At 39.4% G+C, this 19940-nt stretch overlaps 1 protein-coding gene across 12 annotated transcripts in view; it reads left to right on the forward strand.

The window, feature by feature from the left end:
• ANKS1B (ankyrin repeat and sterile alpha motif domain containing 1B) overlaps positions 1-19940 on the forward strand; it is a 457460-nt gene that overhangs the window by 226564 nt on the left and 210956 nt on the right. For all 12 annotated transcript variants that reach the window (XM_075427661.1, XM_075427668.1, XM_075427657.1 and 9 more), the window contains 2 exons: positions 1599-2182; positions 4225-4297. In XM_075427661.1, the coding sequence (XP_075283776.1) occupies positions 1599-2182; positions 4225-4297 (657 nt within the window). The remainder of the gene's footprint in view (positions 1-1598; positions 2183-4224; positions 4298-19940) is intronic.

The raw sequence follows: 19940 nt of genomic DNA on the forward strand, positions 1-19940 counted from the left end.
CCAGTGCCAAGTACAGGGGCACGATCACCTCCCTACTCCTGCTGGCCACACTATTGCTGATACAAGCCAGGATGCCGTTGGCCTTCTGGGCCACCTGGGCACGCTTCTGGCTCATGTTCAGCCGGCTGTCAACCAATACCCCAAGATTCTTTTCTGCCGGGCAGAAGGGACCTTTAAGAGTCATCTAGTGCAACCCTTCTGCAATGAACAGGGACATTTTTAACTAGATTACATTGCTGTGAGCCCCGTCCAACCTGGCCTTGAATGTTTCCAGGGATGGGGCAACTACCACCTCTCTGGGCAACCTGTTTGAGTGTTTCTCCACCCTCATTGTGAAAAAGTTTGTCCTTATATCTGGTCTGAATCTACCCTCTCTTAGATTAAAACCATTGCCCCTTGTGCTATTGCTACAGATCCTACTAAAAATCCTGTCCCATTTTTTCTTATAAGCCCCCTTGAAGTACTGAAAGGCTACTATGTGGTCTCCCCAAAGCCTTCTCCAGGCTGAACAGCCACAACTTTCTCAGCCTTTCCTCATAGGAGAGGTATTCAAGCCCTCTGACCATTTTTTGTGGCCCTCCTCTGGACTCGATGCAACAGGTCCATCCATGTCTTTCCTGTGCTGAGGGCTCCAGAGCTAATGCAGGACTGCAGATGGGGTCTCACCAGATAACATGCAACTTCTAGCAAGAATGAGATAAATACATTCATCTTTAGTGAAGTTGTTATAGAGATGCAGCTGTTAGTGGGGACACAGTTATTCTGAGTAGAATATGCACAATTAATGCCATGAGGATAGAGTGAAGTTATTGATGCCAACTCTTTAAACGAGTCAGCACAGGTAGAAAAAGGTCTCTTTTTTTTTTCCTCCCTAGTCCTTACAGTAGTAGGCATAAAAAGAGCATAAAAAATTTATTAATCCACTCTGAATTGTGCCAAAAAGTGCATTTTTCTGTAGTTCCTTTATGTGTGTGTGTGCTAAATTGCATATAAATTTGTTTCAAAAAGACCTGATTTCCTATTCTTTTTTTCCAATGGTTACCATTACTCTGAATCTATTCTCAGAAGTTCCCAGAAATAAAAACAAAACTCACATCTGTTCTTTAGACACTGTCAGCAAAAAGGTGTCGTAGTGTAAATCCACTATTATTATAATGAGTATAAGAAAAATTACTAACAATACTCGTGACAGTACAAGTTCTTTATGTGTTTTGCTACCTATGAAGTAACTAGCTAATCCATCATATGAAATATAATTTGTACACATTTCAACTCAATAACAAATTAAAAGAGACACCATCAAGTTGATGGAATAGCAATGACCTATTTTATTTTATAAATATGTTTTTTCCTGGAATTTATGTGTAGCACAGAGTGGTTTTGGCTGTTCTTCAATCAGTCAGGATAAAATACTCAAGTTTAAGGATAGAATCTCTTTTTAAGAGACTAATAAATTAATTCATAGCATAAGTGTCTTTTGTTTCTGTACATAAGAAAGAATCAAGCAACAAACAAAAGTCATTTCGTGGAGACTAACTGTTTTGTTGTTTGCAGTATTTTATTACCCTGTTGTTTTACAAGGTACTCTCTCATTTCAGAGCATCTTTGGCAGGGAGAAACATCCACTGAAAGTGAGCTTCCTGCAGGACACCCAGCTGAACAGTTTGCAGGTTTACTTCATGGATCATCACCTGCGTGTGACCCACCTGATAATCCACTCCAGCTGTACAGCAAAGCAAACCAGTGCAGTGGTCCACTAGAGAAAAGCGTTTTGAGCAAGAGCACACTGCAGCAAATACAGCTACAGAAAGAAAGCAACACTGATCCTCCTGTTAAGAAAAAAAAACCACCGGTTGTAAACAGAACCATATTTCATACTAAAACTAAACCAGTAGAAAATCATACATTGGTTGGCACGTCAGCAAGGATAAGTGAACAGTGGGTTATTACTACTGGGGCATTTGTGGAGCGAGCATGCACACTTGGGAGAATACGATCTTTACCAAAGACTTTGCTTGAAATGCATTTGTCCAAAAATGTTTCAAAATCTGATTCTAATCTTATCACCCATCCACCAAATGACAAAAAAGCAAGAAGCAACTGGAGTGAACCCACACCAAACCAACAGTGCTCCAAAGGGAATTCGGAGAGAACACCTTCCTTCACGTCGGAATGGGAAGAAGTAAGTTTTATTTGTTTTTAAATACAAGCAAATTTATGGTATTGTGAAGATGCTGTTGCTGTTTTCGGTTTCAAAGGTGCACTAAAAAGTGAATCTTCCACACTGCAAATCCTCAGAGAGTGTGTCATAGTGTAATGCATGGTAGTTTGACAGCTGGCACAAAATGCAATGCATTTCTGTTCAAAATGTCGCACACTTAATGAAGTCTATTGTTTCCATAACTAAGGAAGTTAACCAGAAGCAATTCTACAATTTTTTTGCGACATTGAAATTATTTTCTGCTAAAGCCCTCACCACCGACACTAATAAAATTGGTAAAATTCTTTATAGCTATGCCCATTATTTAAGTATTTGCTAATTATTTCCCACCATGGCAATGCCCACCAGCAAGGGACAAGAGAAAATGGCAGGAAAGGAGAGTCTAAGTTTTTAGCTTGATTGTGCATTCTACAAACCCTCCCTGTATAACATATTCTTTAACCGGTTTGTAGCCTGTGTACAGAATGCTTGGTGTATACCTGACTCCTGTGTGAAGTGGGAATACACTAATAGCTACAACGAATTCAGGACTTTTAACAGAAATGTCCACATGGAATTTGTAGTGCACATGCTTGCTTATACAAGAGACTTTATTTCAGTTTTAGAACTAGATTAAAAATAATTTTTAGACACTTGTTTTTAATTTTTTTTCTCCTATGCTAAATTTCAGGAGTGTAAATGATTCTTTGTAAAGACAAAAGTTCCTGTCTTACAGAGGTAAATGAAGAGTGGGAAGTGTTTAGATCTTTACTGCTATTACAGAGAAGCAAACGTTTCTCTTTAAAATGACTGCTATGGGGAAACATACATATCTCCAGAGTGCCATTTTATTGCAGAAAGAACCTAGAGCTTGTTTGTGTGATTGGTTATTTTTCTAGAAGAAGGTTTCCAGCTCATCTAAGTGTCTGATTTGATAGGGCATCTGAAGATAGTGTCTGTTGTAAAGCAGATACTTTCTCAGTAGAAAGGTACTCAGGATCAGGTTTTGATCTTAATAACTTGGATATATTGTTATGAAATCCTGAAATGAATCAGGTCCAAGTTTGCATTTTTAGGGGGATGTCAAGGTTTGATGGTTCTTAAGGGTCAGAAACATGTAGTCTATATATATATATAAAAAGGTAATAATTCTAAATCTGCAGATTCTGACATAATTCCCAGATTTTCTCCTGTCACCAGTGACTAATATATAGTATTTAAAAAGGAGGCAGTTTTCCTAATAGTCCTAATATTAAGCTCAGTAAAACCTGTTTCTCTCTGCTTTCTTAGACAGCACCAGCCTTTTGATTCACTTTTAGTTTTGTCCTGTTCTTACAGAAAATACAATAGGTATATTAGTTTTGACATAGTAAGTCCAATGTAATTTAGAAATGTGCAAATGAGTTTTGGGATCAATGTAGTCCTGTTTCAGAAACAATATCATTCTGGGGTATGTGTGGGCACAGCTATGTTTCATACCTATTCAGTGGCCTTGGGGCAGATCGAACACAGCGAGAGAGGAAATTCTCTGGAAATCTTAATTGAACAATTGCTTTAGTACTTTATAACACACAAACCAATATTCTTATGCATTAATACTACTGCTTAAATAGACCTCTAGTGGTTCACAGTTATCGAATGAAATGAGCCTACAAAATTAAAATCCATTCCATCCCGTACTTTAATACATATGTTTTTCTCCTTTGGATTTATACATCCTGAAATATGACAAAGTAGTTTCAAAGAATGAGATATACCTGATGACAAGTCATCAGTGTGAAAGGAACTGTACTGTAGAAAAATAAATACTAGCCTCAAGCTTTAGCTTTTGCTAGTGTACAAATGTTACAAAATAAAAATCAAAGTGGACAAATTAGTTGTCTGCCTTTGATTTTTGCATTTCTCAATCTTGATTGTTGTATTCCTAGTGAGAGTAGTAATGCCATAAATTTATGCATGATAAACTAAAATAAAATAACAAAGCTGGGGCCCATCAATTGTTTTCACTGTTCTCTCTTTTGTAGATTGATAAAATCATGAGTTCAATAGATGCTGGAATTAATACTGGACTGGGGGAGATGAATGATCACACTACAAGTAAGGAAAATCAACTAACTGTTGTTTAATTTTGACTTAACTGTCTATAGGGAAGCTGTGGATAAGATATTGCTAAGTAATCCACTGTGTTGAAATCATTAGTAGATATTTGAATAACCATGAACAGAATCAATGTTGTTTACTGCTAGAGATGCATTAGGCCCAGTATCCTGGAGCTGTTACTTTAAATAGCATATTAGAGTCATGTTGTTTTGAAATCTTACCAGAAAAAATATTCCATTAATGTCTTCATACTAAAGTCTTTCTACTAGGGGAACATTTTCCAATCTTTTTCAGCTGAGATTTTGTTTGGAATGATGAGACCCTGAGTATATATAATCCAATAGCTGGTGACACTTTTTAAAGCATTATATTATCTAATGCTGCTTCGAGCAAGTATTTGGCAGAGGTCAGAAAATGTTGCTGACAGCCATTGACTGGTGTTAGCAATGATGGGAAAATTTGCAAACCTTCCCTACCACGGTGAATTCTAAGAACTCAAAGTCATGACTAGCCTGTTGGTGTGTCAGCATAAACCTGTGCAACTGTGCTGATAAGAATTTTGAAAATATTTTAGCATATCTTCTTCCTAACTCATGGTAAGGAAACTGACTTGTATGTCTGAATAATTTGGTCTTGAGGCAAAGCTGTGTGAACTCACCTGTACTGGTACATCCCTGCTAGCAATTGCATGCAGTTACTTGGCTTAATGTATCGGGCAGGAGACTATGTACCTTATCACTTAAAATTTTTTACAAAAAGGTATTTTAACAACTGTCCATTTCATGGAGCATTATATCTAAACAGGACGAAACTGTGCCTTACCAATTAAATAGAGGCAACACAGCAATTTTAACAGTAACTGGACAGTGAGAAGGAAATCCAGGAAAAAGATAAAATAACATATTTGAGTACAACTGCAGATAAACCAAGCAGATTCAGATTATTTTTTTCTAAAACAGTAAGGAGCAATGTCATCATAAGTGCTAGGCATGTTGTCCTGGCAGGCTATTTTTTCTTTCTGAATCTTCCAGTGTTGGAAGGGAGGAATTATTCACAGAGAAACTCTGCATTAGGGGATAGGTAATAATTTCTGAAGATATTATAAGTAATTCAGGATTTTCTGTTTATTGTTTTTGTCATGGTGGTACACAGCACAGGCACCAAATGCAAAATCAGGTGTTGATTAAGAAGGTGCACAGCACGTAAGAGCTATGAAAAGGAGACAAAAGCAACAGTATGTATATGCAAATTATCATAATTTAGTAATGTGCGAGTACTACTCTGTCCCTTCCTATGACTGACCACTGCTTTTCTTTTTCTACTTTTTTCTTTTAAGAACAGAAAATATCTTACAACTCGTGTCATCAGCCATTTTGTGGCTTCTGCTGCATGCATTGTTTTCTTGGCATTCAAATATGGCATTTGGTTATTCATCTCTTTCCTTTGGCAGGAGATCTACTCTCTTCTTTGCTTCATCTTTTCCCAGAGGGGACTCTGAGACCCATCTTTTTTCTACTTGATCTGCAGTTTCCTGGAAACCAACTTTTTTTATTTCTGTCAACTCCTTAATGGTTTTTAGCTAGCTTAGAATGATAATCTGATTTTGCTCTTAATGAAGAAATTAAGCAATGTACTGTTAATCAAAATACAGCTACTCTTCTTGAAGTTTAATCAATTTTGCTGTACATGCGAACTGCAATAAAGACATCTCTTTCTGTTATAGACCTGGGTATATGCAGCCTCACATATGCTTTCCACTTTTCATTCCTTTCTGCCTTTTCCAGGTTCAAACACAGTTTAGGCAGGAAAGCAAAGAAATCTGTTGTAATATCAAATACATTAAATGCATTATATAAAACATGTTCTACTTCAAGTATATTCTTATTTTTTTATTAAGAATTTAATAGGGTTATCTAGCAGAAAATAAGGAGTCTTTATTTCTGTTAGAAGACTGGAGTAACCAATCAAGTGGAGCCTCATTACAATGATATTTATATACTTAAGAGCAGATTTTACTTGACTTAAGATTTTAGCTTGTGTTACTTTCCACGTATGAACTACCACAAGGCAGCATACAGGTCTTTCTTACTGATAATACAACCTAAGAGATTTTTTGATAGCTCTTTGGCCCCAGTAAAGGACTTGCTTTGAATTTTTCTCCAGCAAATCAGTTTTTTTGTGTGTGTGCTTCCTCTGAGCTCCTATAGTTTATTGGCAAGAATCTTCTCAGGTGCTCCAGTGTTCCTCACATGTGCCTCACATAGCCCCTGACTAATTACTTACAGATGCTGACATTTTCTGGTTCCCTACATGTTATACTTAAGGTTTTATCTGCCCTGGTGTTGTAGGGCTGAGGACAGCCCGAGGACCTAAATTCCATCTCAGAACTCATTCACCTTCTCTCTTCTCCTTCCTGGCTCTATGCTAAGCATAACATAGCTGCAAGTAAAGATCTGGCCTATGCCTAGGAATAAAAATTAAGTAGTACAGTATCAGGTAATATAATTTTGAAATATTTAATCAGTTTATATAAAAATATATGAGTTTTCTTAGTTTTACTTGAGTATATTTGCGTCCAGCTCTGGAGCCCTCAGCACAGGAGACATGGACCTGTTGGAACGGGTCCAGATGAGGGCCACAAAAATGACCAGAGGGCTGGAGCACCTCTGCTATGAAGAAAGGCTGGGAGAGTTGGGGTCATTCAGCCTGCAGAAGAGAAGGCTTTGCGGAGAGCTTATTGCAGCCTTCCAATATATAAAGGCAGCTTACAAGAAAGACAGAGAGAGACTTTTTACTGAGGCCTGTTACAAGAGGACAAGGTGTAAAGGTTTTAAACTAAAAGACGGTAGATTCAGACTAGGTATAAGAAAGAAATTTTTTCAATCAGGGTGGTGAAACACTCTCACAGGTTGCCCAGGGACATGGTAGATGCCCAGTCCCTGGAAGCGTTCAAGGTCAGGCTAGATGGGGCTCTGAGCAACCTGATCTAGTTAAAGATGTCCCTGCTACTTACAGGGGGGCTGGATTAGATGACCTTTAAAGGTCCCTTCCAACCCAAACTATTCTATGATTCTGTATGTGTAAAAAAAATTATTCAGTAGAGATTAAAAATAATGTGCTTAATGTTCAGAGTGTACAAGTCAAAGAGATTTCTCCTAATCAAAGAATCATAGAATGCTTTGGCTTCGAAGGGACCTTTAGAGGTCGTGTAGCCCAACCCACCTGCAGCGAGCAGGGATATCTTCAACTAGACCAGGTTGCTCAGAGCGCCTTCCAACCTGGCCTTGAACACTGCCAGGGAGGGGGCATCCACTACCTCTCTGGGCAACCTGTTCCAGTGTTTCACCACCCTTATCGTAAAAAATTTCTTCCTTATATCTAGTCTGAATCAGCCCTCTCTTAGTTTAAAGCCATTGCTCCTTGTCCTACTGCAATAAGCCCTGCTGAAAATATTTTCCACTTAGGCTCTAGGCCCCCTTCAGGTACTGAAAGGTTGCAATCAGGTCTCCCCGGAGCCTTCTCTTCTCCAGGCTGAACAGCCCCAACTCTCTCAGCCTTTCCTTATATGAGAGGTGCTCAAGCCCTTGGATCATTTTTGTAGCCCTCCTCTGGACCCCCTCCAACAGCTCCATGTCTTTCCTGTGCTGAGGGCTGCAGAACTGGATGCAGGACTCCAGGTGGGGTCTCACCAGAGTGGAGCAGAAGGGGCAGAATCACCTGCCTTGACCTACTGGTCACGCTTCTCTTGATGCAGCCCAGCATACAGTTGGCCTTCTGGGTTGCAAGCGCACATTGGTGGCTCATGTTAAGCTTTTAATCCAGTGTTGAACTGAAAGCATCTAGATTACTGAGCACTATACTCAGGAAACTTCACTTTTCTTGTCTAATAACATTTCAGCAAACAGTAAAATTTCTGATAATACTGAAGAGCAAATGTACCTTAATGTGGAATCCTTCATTTTGGTATTTACTTAGTCCTATATGTCATATTATACTTCAGTGTTTTTATGAACTGTTAGTAAAAAAAATATATATTAAATTCAAGCACAAATATTCTTAATCTAAGAGGCATGAAGAGCTTTTTATACTACGTAGTATCTCATTCTCAATGAAAAATATTTCAGAGGAAAGATGTCATACATTGATAATTCAATAGCTATATTTAAAATTAGACAATGATGACATCTTGTGATGAAATCCTTGAATGGATTTACAGGAACTTTGGCCTTTATTTTCCTACTAGTGAAATCTGGAAGGACTTCTTTTAGATCTCTAAGGGAACCTCTTAAGAAGCAATTAGAGGAGCAGTGAAAAGAGAGAATCAAAACTGGCTGACTATGGTCATGAGGGTTTCATCCACAACATGCATTTGGAACTAAAAAAATTAAAACAGAGTTTTCAGTTTGGTAGCAGTACCAGTACTGGAGAAGTAAGCTTGAAACTACAGAGGGGAAGATGGCTGCCGATGCCCTCTGAGGGCTTGTAGCATTCAGCATCTGAATAGTTTACCACCAAAATCAAAAGCAGGAGTGCTGACCATGGAGCGAGTAGGAACCAATCTCAGTGATAACAGACAAAAAAAACCATACCCCAAGGAGTACAAAACCTCTATTAGGAAAAGGAAAAGATGTTACTGGTTAGTGGCCTTCTACTCAAGGTCATGTGGAGGCATCTGCACCACCTGGCATCTGCATTATGGCTGCTGTGTTTCTTCACAAGAGTCCAAATTTGCCAAGTTGCAAAGGGTTCTACCAATCACTAGCATATATGATAAAGAATGATAGTGATACTACCAGGTATGATCTAAGCAAACCGAAAGTGCTTATAAGGCTCTGTGGCAATGGATTAAGAGGCTGAAGAATCAAGAGATATTATTGTCTCTCCTCTCACATCCAAGTCAAGCATCAGTCAGATACACCCTAAATATAACTACAGGGCTTCTATTCTGAAAGAAGAGAACTTAAAATTAAGAACCATGTGGCAAGGACAAAAATCTTCATCTTAAATAATGTAAATTGCACGCAGGTCTAACCCCTGAAAAAGAAGGGATGATTTAAAACAGGACTGAAGAAGTGACTAGGCAAAGTCATGGGTCAGTTTGCCAGGTATCTTAGCTGTTTGTATACTAATGGTAGAAGAAAGAGGAACAGAGAAGTATTAATTGAAGATTATGACAAAACCGGCATTATAGAGGATTTATCATATAAATTACACTAGTAGTCCAGTCATGGTGACATGGACAGTGGGACTGAGTGCACCCTCAGCAAGTTTGCCAATGACACCAAGCTGTGTGGTGTGGTTGAGACGCTGGAGGGAAGGGATGCCATTCAGAGGGACCTTGACAGGCTGGAGAGGTGGGCCTGTGTGAACCACATGAAGTTTAATAAAGCCAAGTGCAACGTCCTGCACGTGGGTCGGGGCAATCCAAAACACATGTACAGGCTGGGCGGAGAGTGGCTCAAGAGCAGCCCTGAGGAGAAGGACTTGGGGGTACTGGTGGATGAGAAGCTCAACATGAGCCGGCAATGTGCACTTGCAGCCCGGAAAGCAAACTGTATCCTGGGCTGCATCGAGAGAAGAGTGGCCAGCAGGTCGAGGGAGGTGATTCTGCCCCTTTACTCCGCTCTGGTGAGACCCCACATGGAGTACTGCATCCAGCTCTGGAGCCCCCAACATAAGAAGGACATGGATGTGTTGGAGCGGGTCCAGAGGAGGGCCGTGAAGATGACCCGAGGGCTTGAGCACCTCTCATATAAGGAAAGGCTGAGAGAGTTGGGGCTGTTCAGCCTGGAGAAGAGAAGGCTCCGGGGAGACCTTGTAGCAGCCTTCCAGTACCTGAAGGGGCCTACAGGAAGGATGGAGACGGGCTTTTCACAAGGGTGTGTAGTGATAGGACAAGGGGGAATGACTGTAAACTAAAAGAGGGCAGATTTCGATTAGATATAAGGAAGAAATTCTTCACCATGAGGGTGGTGAAACACTGGACGAGGTTGCCCAGAGAAGCTGTGGATGCCCCCTCCCTTCAAGTGTTCAAGGCCAGGCTGGACAGGGCTTTGAGCAACCTGGTCTAGTGGAAGATGGCAGGGGGGGTTGGAACACGATGATCTTTAAGGTCCCTTCCAGCCCTTACCATTCTATGATTCTATGTAAAGAATATAACTTCTTCACTAAGAAGGAAAAATGAGAAGAAATGTTGGCTTGTATTTCAAAAATATGATGATTGCTTTGGGATCTCAAAAACAGGATTAGTTAGAGCTGTTAAATATCTGTTGGCATCCAGGAAAGCAGAAAAGAACATGGTGGTTCTTGGTACATATCCAAAGCTGTTGGACTTGATAGTAATGGGAGATTTTAGTTACCACAGCACTTCTTGGGAAAGAAATTACATTGACAGACTGCCCAAGAAAAAAAAGGTCTCAAGAAGGTAGATGTCAAAATATTCAGAGAATTTGTTTTAGAAACTCTCTAGAGTGCAAGTTAAATAGAAATCTGTGGCTTCTTCTGCAGAACACTATGAAAGACCATAGCACAAGCTTCACCGATATGAAGAAAGAAGGCATAAAAGACCAGCATGGCTAAATTCTTATCTTTTCTTTCACCTTAGACATAATGAGAAAAATTTCTGTATTCACACACATGTAGAGACAAGTCAGAGGTGCCAAAGCATTCAGTGAGATGCAACAAGCAAGAGAAATGAAGATTTAATATAACATAATTATATTACTACATTAATACAGTAAAGAAGAACAAAGAAATCTTTTGCACCTAAGAGGAGTACTGCAGGAAAGGAAAAGTTACTCATACTAGGTGCAGAGAAGACAAAAACGTACAATGACTTTTTATCACACTTCTGCTGAAAAGGTCATCAGTGAGCATATAACAGGCACAGCTAATCCTAGGGCTCGAACCTCAATTGTGGGTAAGGAAAGAAGAGGTTATATAGTTTAGGTATCTTAAAATTGATTTAATGAACTTCATTTTGTGTTACATAACTGTCTGAAAAATTTAGACCAGTCAGTGGGTTTCCGTGAAAATTCTTGGAGGATGGATAAGGTACCAACAGATTAAAAGAGAATGATGTAGAATTTATCTTTAAAATGAGAAATAAAGGAGAATGTGGGGAATTATTTTTAATTCATAGAAAAGTCGCCAAACAGATTATCTGCTTAAAGTAGCTAGAAAATAGCAAAGAAATAAGTAAGAGACAACATGGATTTGCCAAGAGCAAACCTGTTAAAGCAATAAAATTCCCTGTTAGGAGTGGATATCAGATTTTGTAGGTAAGGAAAGAGCAGTAGATGCCCAGTATTTGGAATTCAGTCAAGGTTTTGACATTATCTCACGTGTTTTTCTTGTAAGCAAATGAAGGAAACATGGACTGGATGAAAATAATGGTAGGTCAAATAGATGAATCTTCTTCTTGATGTCTAAATGCAAACTTCCACAGTGTAGACTGCATGGAGTGTGTCAGAGCCACTAATACTGAATTAGATAAGCAGGCACTTCTTCAGTATTGTTCATCATATCTAAATGTCTGAAGCATGGCAAATGGCACTAGAAGTATCTGTAAAGGGAGCTGCGGGACCTCCTCAGATGTAGCTGTCTACAACTAGCTGAAATTAATCTCCCCCTCTTTTCCCCAGGACAAAATTATAAAGGCAATATAGTGAAGCATCCAAATACGTTACTGGGGAGATTATAACCCCTGTTACATTCAGCAGCATCTTAAAGACTTATGGATATTTACCAGAATTAAAAAAATAGTGGTTGGGGGTATAACTGACCTTGGCTTGAGTCAGTTGAATGGATTAGGCCACTGTTTGAAGTCACTTTGAGTCTATTTTACAATGATTCTGTGACTACTGTGATAAGATGATTTAGATGGAACCCGGCTACAAGGTAGAGTTTAATAAATGGAACAGCTGTCCTTTTTTTGGCATAGAAGATACTTACACAGATTAGTAACATAAATTTCACAAAGGATTTAGAAAAGATAATATGTTTAAATATCAGCCATCTGTACTTCTCTGGTGAAAAGGAGAAACACTTCATATTTTCTTGGCCTAATTATAAACAAATTTCTTCTACAACAAAAAAGTCTGTCAAGGCATGCATAGAAGTATTTCTGTGTTAGCTGGAGCCCAGTAGCTGTTCAGAGGTGTGTGATTCAGAGTTTACTTACGCTTGCGAGTCACTTGAAAGGGAATAATCAAGAAATAATCTACTTCAGAGATTTTTTTTTTAACACGGGTAATGGGTATCATATCATCATGATTAAAGTAAGAGTTGTTTCTAGTCAGAGCAATTAAAATAATGGCAAGGAAAGTAATCGTTGAAGGTCATTCTGTATCAAAATAATCTACAATCAGTTTAGGACTGAACTGGGCTTTTGAGAGAACCACTTCTGTCAAACATGATCTAGCACATGTGAAGGGATTTGCAAATTTATATTTCTGCTAATCATTAATTCTTTTTTGGATGCTATCCATAAATGCACTATCCAGTTGCTGTGTGCATACAGGTGCACTGTAGTCAGAATTTCTTTGGCCAGCTGAGCATGTACCTGTCCTCGAGTGCCCTTACTTCTGCACCGAGGCGTATGGGGTACAGTTTCCTGAATTATCCTTCAGTTTCTTGATCTACGGTTTTGACTTGGAATATAAAATACTAACAAGTCTTTTTCTTACAACAGAAATAAGGAAATTTCTTACTACATTTAGCGAGTTTAGATTTTACAAAGTTTATTTATTGTCCTTTTGTGAGAACAGTGCCTTTCCCTATGCTTGAAGATAATCCTAGCATTACATTCAGCATCTAAGTCTAAATATCAATATCAAGGCTCCAAACTTTGCTCACTGAGGCTACCTGAGTAGTGGTTTTCAAAGGTTAATGCTGCTTGTTACTAGAAGAGGTTTATGAAAAATAATTATACCACATTAAAAAAAATCACTTTCAAGGGAGCTAGCAAATATTCTGAAATACTTTAGCAGTATGTGTTATCATGTCTACAACTTCAGAGACACTCGTGAGTTGGCTTCTTTAGAGCTACTTCAAAATCAGGACTCTGGAATGCTGACAGCTATGCCTTGGTGGACTTCACATGAGCCGTATCTCATTTGAAGGTAGAAGAGCTGCAGTACATTTTGCTGTATTCAGAACCTACAACCCTACAACTCCAGTTTACATCAATTTTTTCCACAAACAAGACTTTATTGCTTCTGGATACGCCCACTACATACGCATGTTTCTATGTCATGTAGTATATATTTAATGGCAAGGACTGACAGTAGGTCATGGAGCACTGTATTAGAATGTAGTGTACTTTCTGTGGCCTTCCATACTGAGGTGAAAGTTGTAGGCAGTCATCATACAAAAGTTATTTTCTTTGTTTATTTTGCCTTCTCTACTGACATTGATTGTTATCAATGGCTCCTGGGCAGTGTGGGGAAAATTGCAAGTAATTTTGCTCTTCAGATTCGCGAGGAACGTGCATATGAGCAGAAAAGCTGGGGAAGTAAAGCAGACATGACTTCAGCAGACTAGGAAAAGATGGAATCAAGAGGGACCACAGCCAGAAAAGCTGAATGAGAGGAGGAAGAGTTCACGTTATGCCCTGTGCAGCTGTAACATGTAATGGAAATCGTGCAGACCTCTGACTGTCAGCAGCTATATGCTCAGTTTCCTCTCTTTCTTCCATCTGTTCCACTGCCACTACTCAGATGTGAAGTCTTCATCTTCCCTAGTATGGTTCTGCCTATAGAAGCTAAAATTTCACTCAGAAGTCAAACTTTCTTTTAACAAATGAAGCCTTGTTAGGTTGGCCCTTTTCTGTTTGTTTGCCATATGGTTGCAGTTTTGGCAAAGTAGTCTCCCTCCAATGCTGTTAGTATCCTCCCTCCTCCAGGGGCAGAAAACAGATAAAATATAAGTATTTAATTAAGGCAGAATTTTAATTAGATATGTGTAGGCATGTTGGCATAAGGCAGTTTTCACAGTGGTAAGTTATATACTTGGAAGTATATCCTTTAATTATAATTTAGTGTCTCTTCTGCAGCAGTTACTTCCCCTTTTTAAATCTCTGTGTGGTTAAACTAAGCACTTTGATAAAGTGGATTTAATTCATAGATTTTAATAAAATGAGCCATGTACCCTCTCACAAAGTAGGAGACCTCTTAAGCTTACAGTTTTGAACCGACAACTCTAATTTTGCAATAGCCAGCCACAACGACCAGACTATAAAATAAGGATAACATCTCTTCCCTCCCAGCTCCCACCTTCCCATTGAAGCTGATATGCTGTGCAAAAAGACCGAAATATCTCTAGCATCATAAAGAGGAAAAAAAAACCAAAAGGCAGAGGGATCTTGATTCTGCAGCTGATAGAAGAGGGACCTGATGACAGGAGACAGCTCCAGCAGCTGATCTCTGCTCCCTGTGCTGTTTTATTTCTCCTCAATAGGAAAAGCATATGCAGTTTGAAATTTTTAAACTGCAAGTCTGTGAACTCTTTACCATCAATTATAGGACTGCACTGTAGGAAGCAGAGCCGTACATTTTGGTTTGGTTCTGCACTTTTTGTGTATTATTAACAACTGCAAAGTGAGAGTGGAATTTTAAGTTGCAGTGGCAGAACTGCTGGGGGGAATTCATGCAGCTAAAGTTAATATCAAATGTTATAGAAGGCGAAGGTGATTGTTGTTTCAGGCAAAATGTTTACAGTCACTCACATTCTCCTATAAATGTCACCCACTCTCACACTTCATACCCAAAAGCACCAAGGTGTGCCTGCATGTCCAAGTTTCCTGTGCATGATCACTTGTGTGTGACATGGAAAGCTTACTATTGCATTCTCATTGCATCTTTTGGGTTCCTTTTGATTAGCAATAGCAAACTCGGTTTTAGATAGATCTTTAGGAGTCAACAAAAATAACAAAAATAACAAGGAGTCAACAAAAATAACAAAAATAACAAGAAAGGCTTCTACAGGTATGTCAGCTGGAAAAAGATGGTCAAAGAAAGCATACCCACGCTCATGAGCGAGACCGGCAAACTGGTAACAGCAGATGAGGAGAAAGCTGAGGTACTCAACAACTTTTTTGCCTCAGTCTTCACTGGCAACCTCTCTCCTCACCCCTCCCAAGTCAATGGATGGCAAGAAGGAGACCAGGAGGGTAAAATCCCTCCAGCTGTAAGTGAAGACCAGGTTCAGGACCTCCTGAGGAGCCTAAAAGTACAGAAGTCCAAGGGACCTGATGAGATGCACCCCAGAGTCCTGAGGGAACTGGCTGATGTAGTTGCCAAGCCACTCTCCATGATATTTGAAAAGTCATGGCAGTCAGGGGAAGTCCCCAGTGACTGGAAAAAGGGAAACATTGTGCCCCTTTTCAAAAAGGGTAGAAAGGAAGACCCTGGGAACTACCGACCTGTCAGCCTCACCTCTGTGCCTGGGAAGATCATGGAACAGATCCTCCTAGAAGATATGCTAAGGCACATGGAGGCCAGGGAGGTGATTCGAGACAGCCAGCATGGCTTCACCAAGGGCAAGTCCTGCCTCACCAACCTACTGGCTCTCTATGATGGTGTAACAACAAGCATGGACAAGGGAAAACCAATGGACATCATCTATCTGGATTTTTGTAAAGCCTTTGACGCAGTCCCCCACAACATCCTTCTCTCCAAATTGGAGAGCCATGGATTTGATGGGTGGACCGTTCGGTGAATAAGGAATTGGTTGGATGGTCACAGCCAAAGGGTAGTGGTCAACGGCTCAATGTCCGGATGGAGACCAGTGACGAGTGGAGTCCCTCAGGGGTCCGTACTGGGACCGGTGCTGTTCAATATATTTATCAATGACATGGACAGCGACATCGAGTGTACCCTCAGCAAGTTTGCAGATGACACCAAGCTGAGTGGTATGGTTGAGACACCAGAAGGACGGGATGCCATCCAGAGGGACCTGGACAAGCTGGAGAGGTGGGCCTGTGTGAACCTCATGAGGTTCAACAAGGCCAAGTGCAAGGTCCTACACCTGGGTCGGGGTAATCCCCGCTATCAATACAGGCTGGGGGATGAAAGGATCGAGAGCAGCTCTGCTGAGAGGGACTTGGGGGTACTGATAGACGAAAGGCTGGACATGAGCCGGCAATGTGTGCTGGCAGCCCAGAAGGCCAACCATATCCTGGGCTGCATCAGGAGAAGCGTGGCCAGCAGGTCGAGAGAGGTGATTCTGCCCCTCTACTCTGCTCTGGTGAGACCTCACGTGGAGTACTGTGTTCAGCTCTGGAGCCCTCAGCACAAGAAGGACATGGAACTGTTGGAGCGGGTCCAAAGGAGGGCTACAAAAATGATCCGAGGGCTGAAGCACTTCTCCTATGAGGACAGGCTGAGAGAGTTGGGCTTGTTCAGCCTGGAGAAGAGAAGGCTGTGGGGAGACCTGATTGCAAGCTTTCAGTACTTAAAGGAAGCCTATAGGAAAGAAGGGGACAATCTTTTTAGTAGAGACAACAGTGACAGGACAAGGAGTAATGGTTTTAAACTAAAACAGGGTAGGTTTAGGCTAGATATAAGGAAGAAATTCTTTACAATGAGGGTTGTGAAACACTGGAACGGGTTGCCCAGAGAGGTAGTGGAGGCCCCATCACTGGAGACATTCAAGACCAGGTTGGACAGGGCTCTGAGCAACCTGATCTAGTTAGCGGTGTCCCTGTTCGCTGCAGGGGGGTTGGACTAGATGACATCTAGGGGTCCCTTCCGACCCAAAACTTTCTATGATTCTATGAACAGTTGCTATGGTATGGTCTTTTTGGTTCAAAATTTTGTTTACTTCAGTCGCGCTCATGGGTTTTTCTTCCTTATCTTGGATATTTTAGGGCTAGAGTCTGTCTTCCTTTTGGAATAACAGGGATCAGTATCACATGGAATGTGTTGTAATATTGTTGCTGTCCTCCTGTGTAATGTAGGGTCTTCTGATGATTAATCGTCTGTGCTATTGTTTTAATCAGAGCACACTCCTTCTTTTCTTGACAGAAACACATTCCTTAGTGTTTTACCACTGTCAGCTGTGTCCTTGGTTATCAATACAAACCATACCTTTAACCCTTTGCAGCACCATTTCTTCTGGTGCTTTCACACATGCATTTCTATTCATGCATTATTCATACCAATCTTCTTTTACAAATCTCTGCATTTCGAATTATTTGAATGGTAATTTAAGTGTATGTGGACAACTAGATGAGAAAATAGCGGAAAACAGAAGTCATATAGCTGTAAAATATGTAGAATAAATATCTTGGGCATTTATTTACTGAGAATGTGATAGTCATAACGCATTGCATGCCACCGAACTTACCCAAAGATCATATAAATTCTACAGAAGAAATCACAAATAATTGCATTAATGTTTTGTTGACTTCTGCATTATAAAAGCCTAAACAAGAGAGAAAGATGCTTCTGTTTTAATGATCCATTGAGTCCCAAAACAAACCTTACAGGAGACTGGGCAAACTGCAAGATAGTTTTAGAGCTTTTAGCTAGGTTTTATAATAAACACAATGGGAGTTGGATGTAAAAAAGCTGCAAGCATTTCTTTTATTTTCTGTTATTCATGCATTCCTATTATATTGAGAATTTTACCCTTTAGTGTCATAAAATTAATATTCAGCTATATGCTCTTCATGCACCAATTAATCAGAGCTGGTTTTGAAACAGCCTACTACAAATCAAGACACAGGCTAAACTGAAATTACTGTAAAAATGTAAGTCATCGGATCATATTTACCCATGTAGTCTCTAACTCTGATGCATTTCTTTTTACGTTTCCACTCTTTCTGTAAGTGCCTATCAACATATATGTTTTATATCTGTCCATGCTTTTACTGTTCAATGTTAGGCTTCTTTTTCCAAAACTGTTTGCAAAGCAATTCAATCATTATATTCACCGACTTGAATAAATGATTTCTGGCATATATCTTCTTGAAGGAATAGAGGAGATTGACAGCAAACAGAGAAACTCAAGAAAATGGAACTATGATATCATAAATATTGGCATTCATCAGTGAGTAAATGTATAGCCTAATTCTTGTCAATTTTGTTTGTAGTCTGCTAGTGACCATCAGATCTTGTCATGCTAAATTTAGATACTCTGCAATAGGACTGCTTGAGCAAAGGAATTTTCTACAAACCCTCTTTTAATTGGAGAATTAACATGTGATTTTGACTGACTTAATATACTGAGACTTTGCAGAGTATTTCCCCACATCATATGTAAAGTTTTAGTGAAACAGCATAGGAGATTCAGACTTCATTCCGGTATTGATACTTTCTCCTTTGGAAAAAATTTAAACCTTGGCAGTTTGGTCAGCTGTACTGTTATTTCTGAGTAACTAAACTGTATTTTTTTCTCACAGAATTAATACAGAAGATGTATTCTGTCTTGGAGAGCATATGGTAAAATGTTTGCCAGACCTAAAGATACTTTTTTTTTATTTTGTAGAAAGACTTAATCTCAGAAAGAGGAGTAATGAATACCAGATCCCTACCATCTCTTCTTTCATTTTGTTATTAACCTCGTACCTGATCCTTACATTCTACTGTTAAGTATGCTTAGAAAAGAAATCTATATGACCACAGACATGAACAATTTATGTGCAGTTTGAATATACTACTCAAATCTATGAAAATTCAAACGGTGTACTTGCCACTGTTCTTAGAGCCTTGTTTCAGTATTTTTAAGATATTCTCACATTAAATAATTTCCCTTTAGAAGGAATGAGAGATATTGAGTTATAAAGAAGACACGCATGTTAATAAGTACATATGGCATGAGCCAGACCTGTATCATATTCATATACACCTGTAATGTTTGTTTTGAGACAGAGTGCAGAATGGTATTGATATACAGAATGCAACACTCAGAAAATCAGATTTTCGTTGACTTTTGAAGCTCAGAAACATTAACAACTATAGTAAAAAGGAGAGTGAAGTAGTATGATGTTTAAGCGTGTTTGGGGACAATGTATACATTACTGTACAGAATGTACATTACAACTGTATACTACTGTACAGAAAATAAAATTAAGTCAATATATAAGTTATTCCTACTTTACAAGTTTGGATATACCTGCCTATGGCCTACCCTTACAAAATTGCACTTATACAAACAAAACTCAAAACTCAGTCAGAACTCAAACAGATTAGTTGTGAATCTTGCTTAAAAATATTATTACTGACATTACCTCCTGGATTCTATTGGTGGTAAATGGTCCCTAACTCTTTAGTAGATTTGAAAACATTTCTGAGGATGGTAATGTTAATGCTGCAATCTGCTCTTTCTGGTCAATTCTCTCCTCTGTCAGATCTGTCCCTGAAGTCACTGAGCTGTACATACTATGTCTTTTTGCACTGTGGAGTTGAATATTGCTGAGCTATGCCAATCTACATAGTAGATAAAAGGATCAACAAAGATAGATTGCAGACTTCGGAACTTGAAAACAATGGATTAAAACATTTTTCAAAGTTATTTCCAGTAGGACTGAGGTCTTGCCTGTTTCTCCACTGAACCACAACAGTCCAGGGGGAGTACTAATAATTTGTGTCATCTCCAGAAGGACCATGTGGCTGTATTTCACAAAGTTAATGCTAGA

The sequence above is a fragment of the Opisthocomus hoazin genome, chromosome 8 (genome assembly GCF_030867145.1).
Source record: "Opisthocomus hoazin isolate bOpiHoa1 chromosome 8, bOpiHoa1.hap1, whole genome shotgun sequence".
In the NCBI taxonomy this organism is placed as follows: domain Eukaryota; kingdom Metazoa; phylum Chordata; class Aves; order Opisthocomiformes; family Opisthocomidae; genus Opisthocomus; species Opisthocomus hoazin.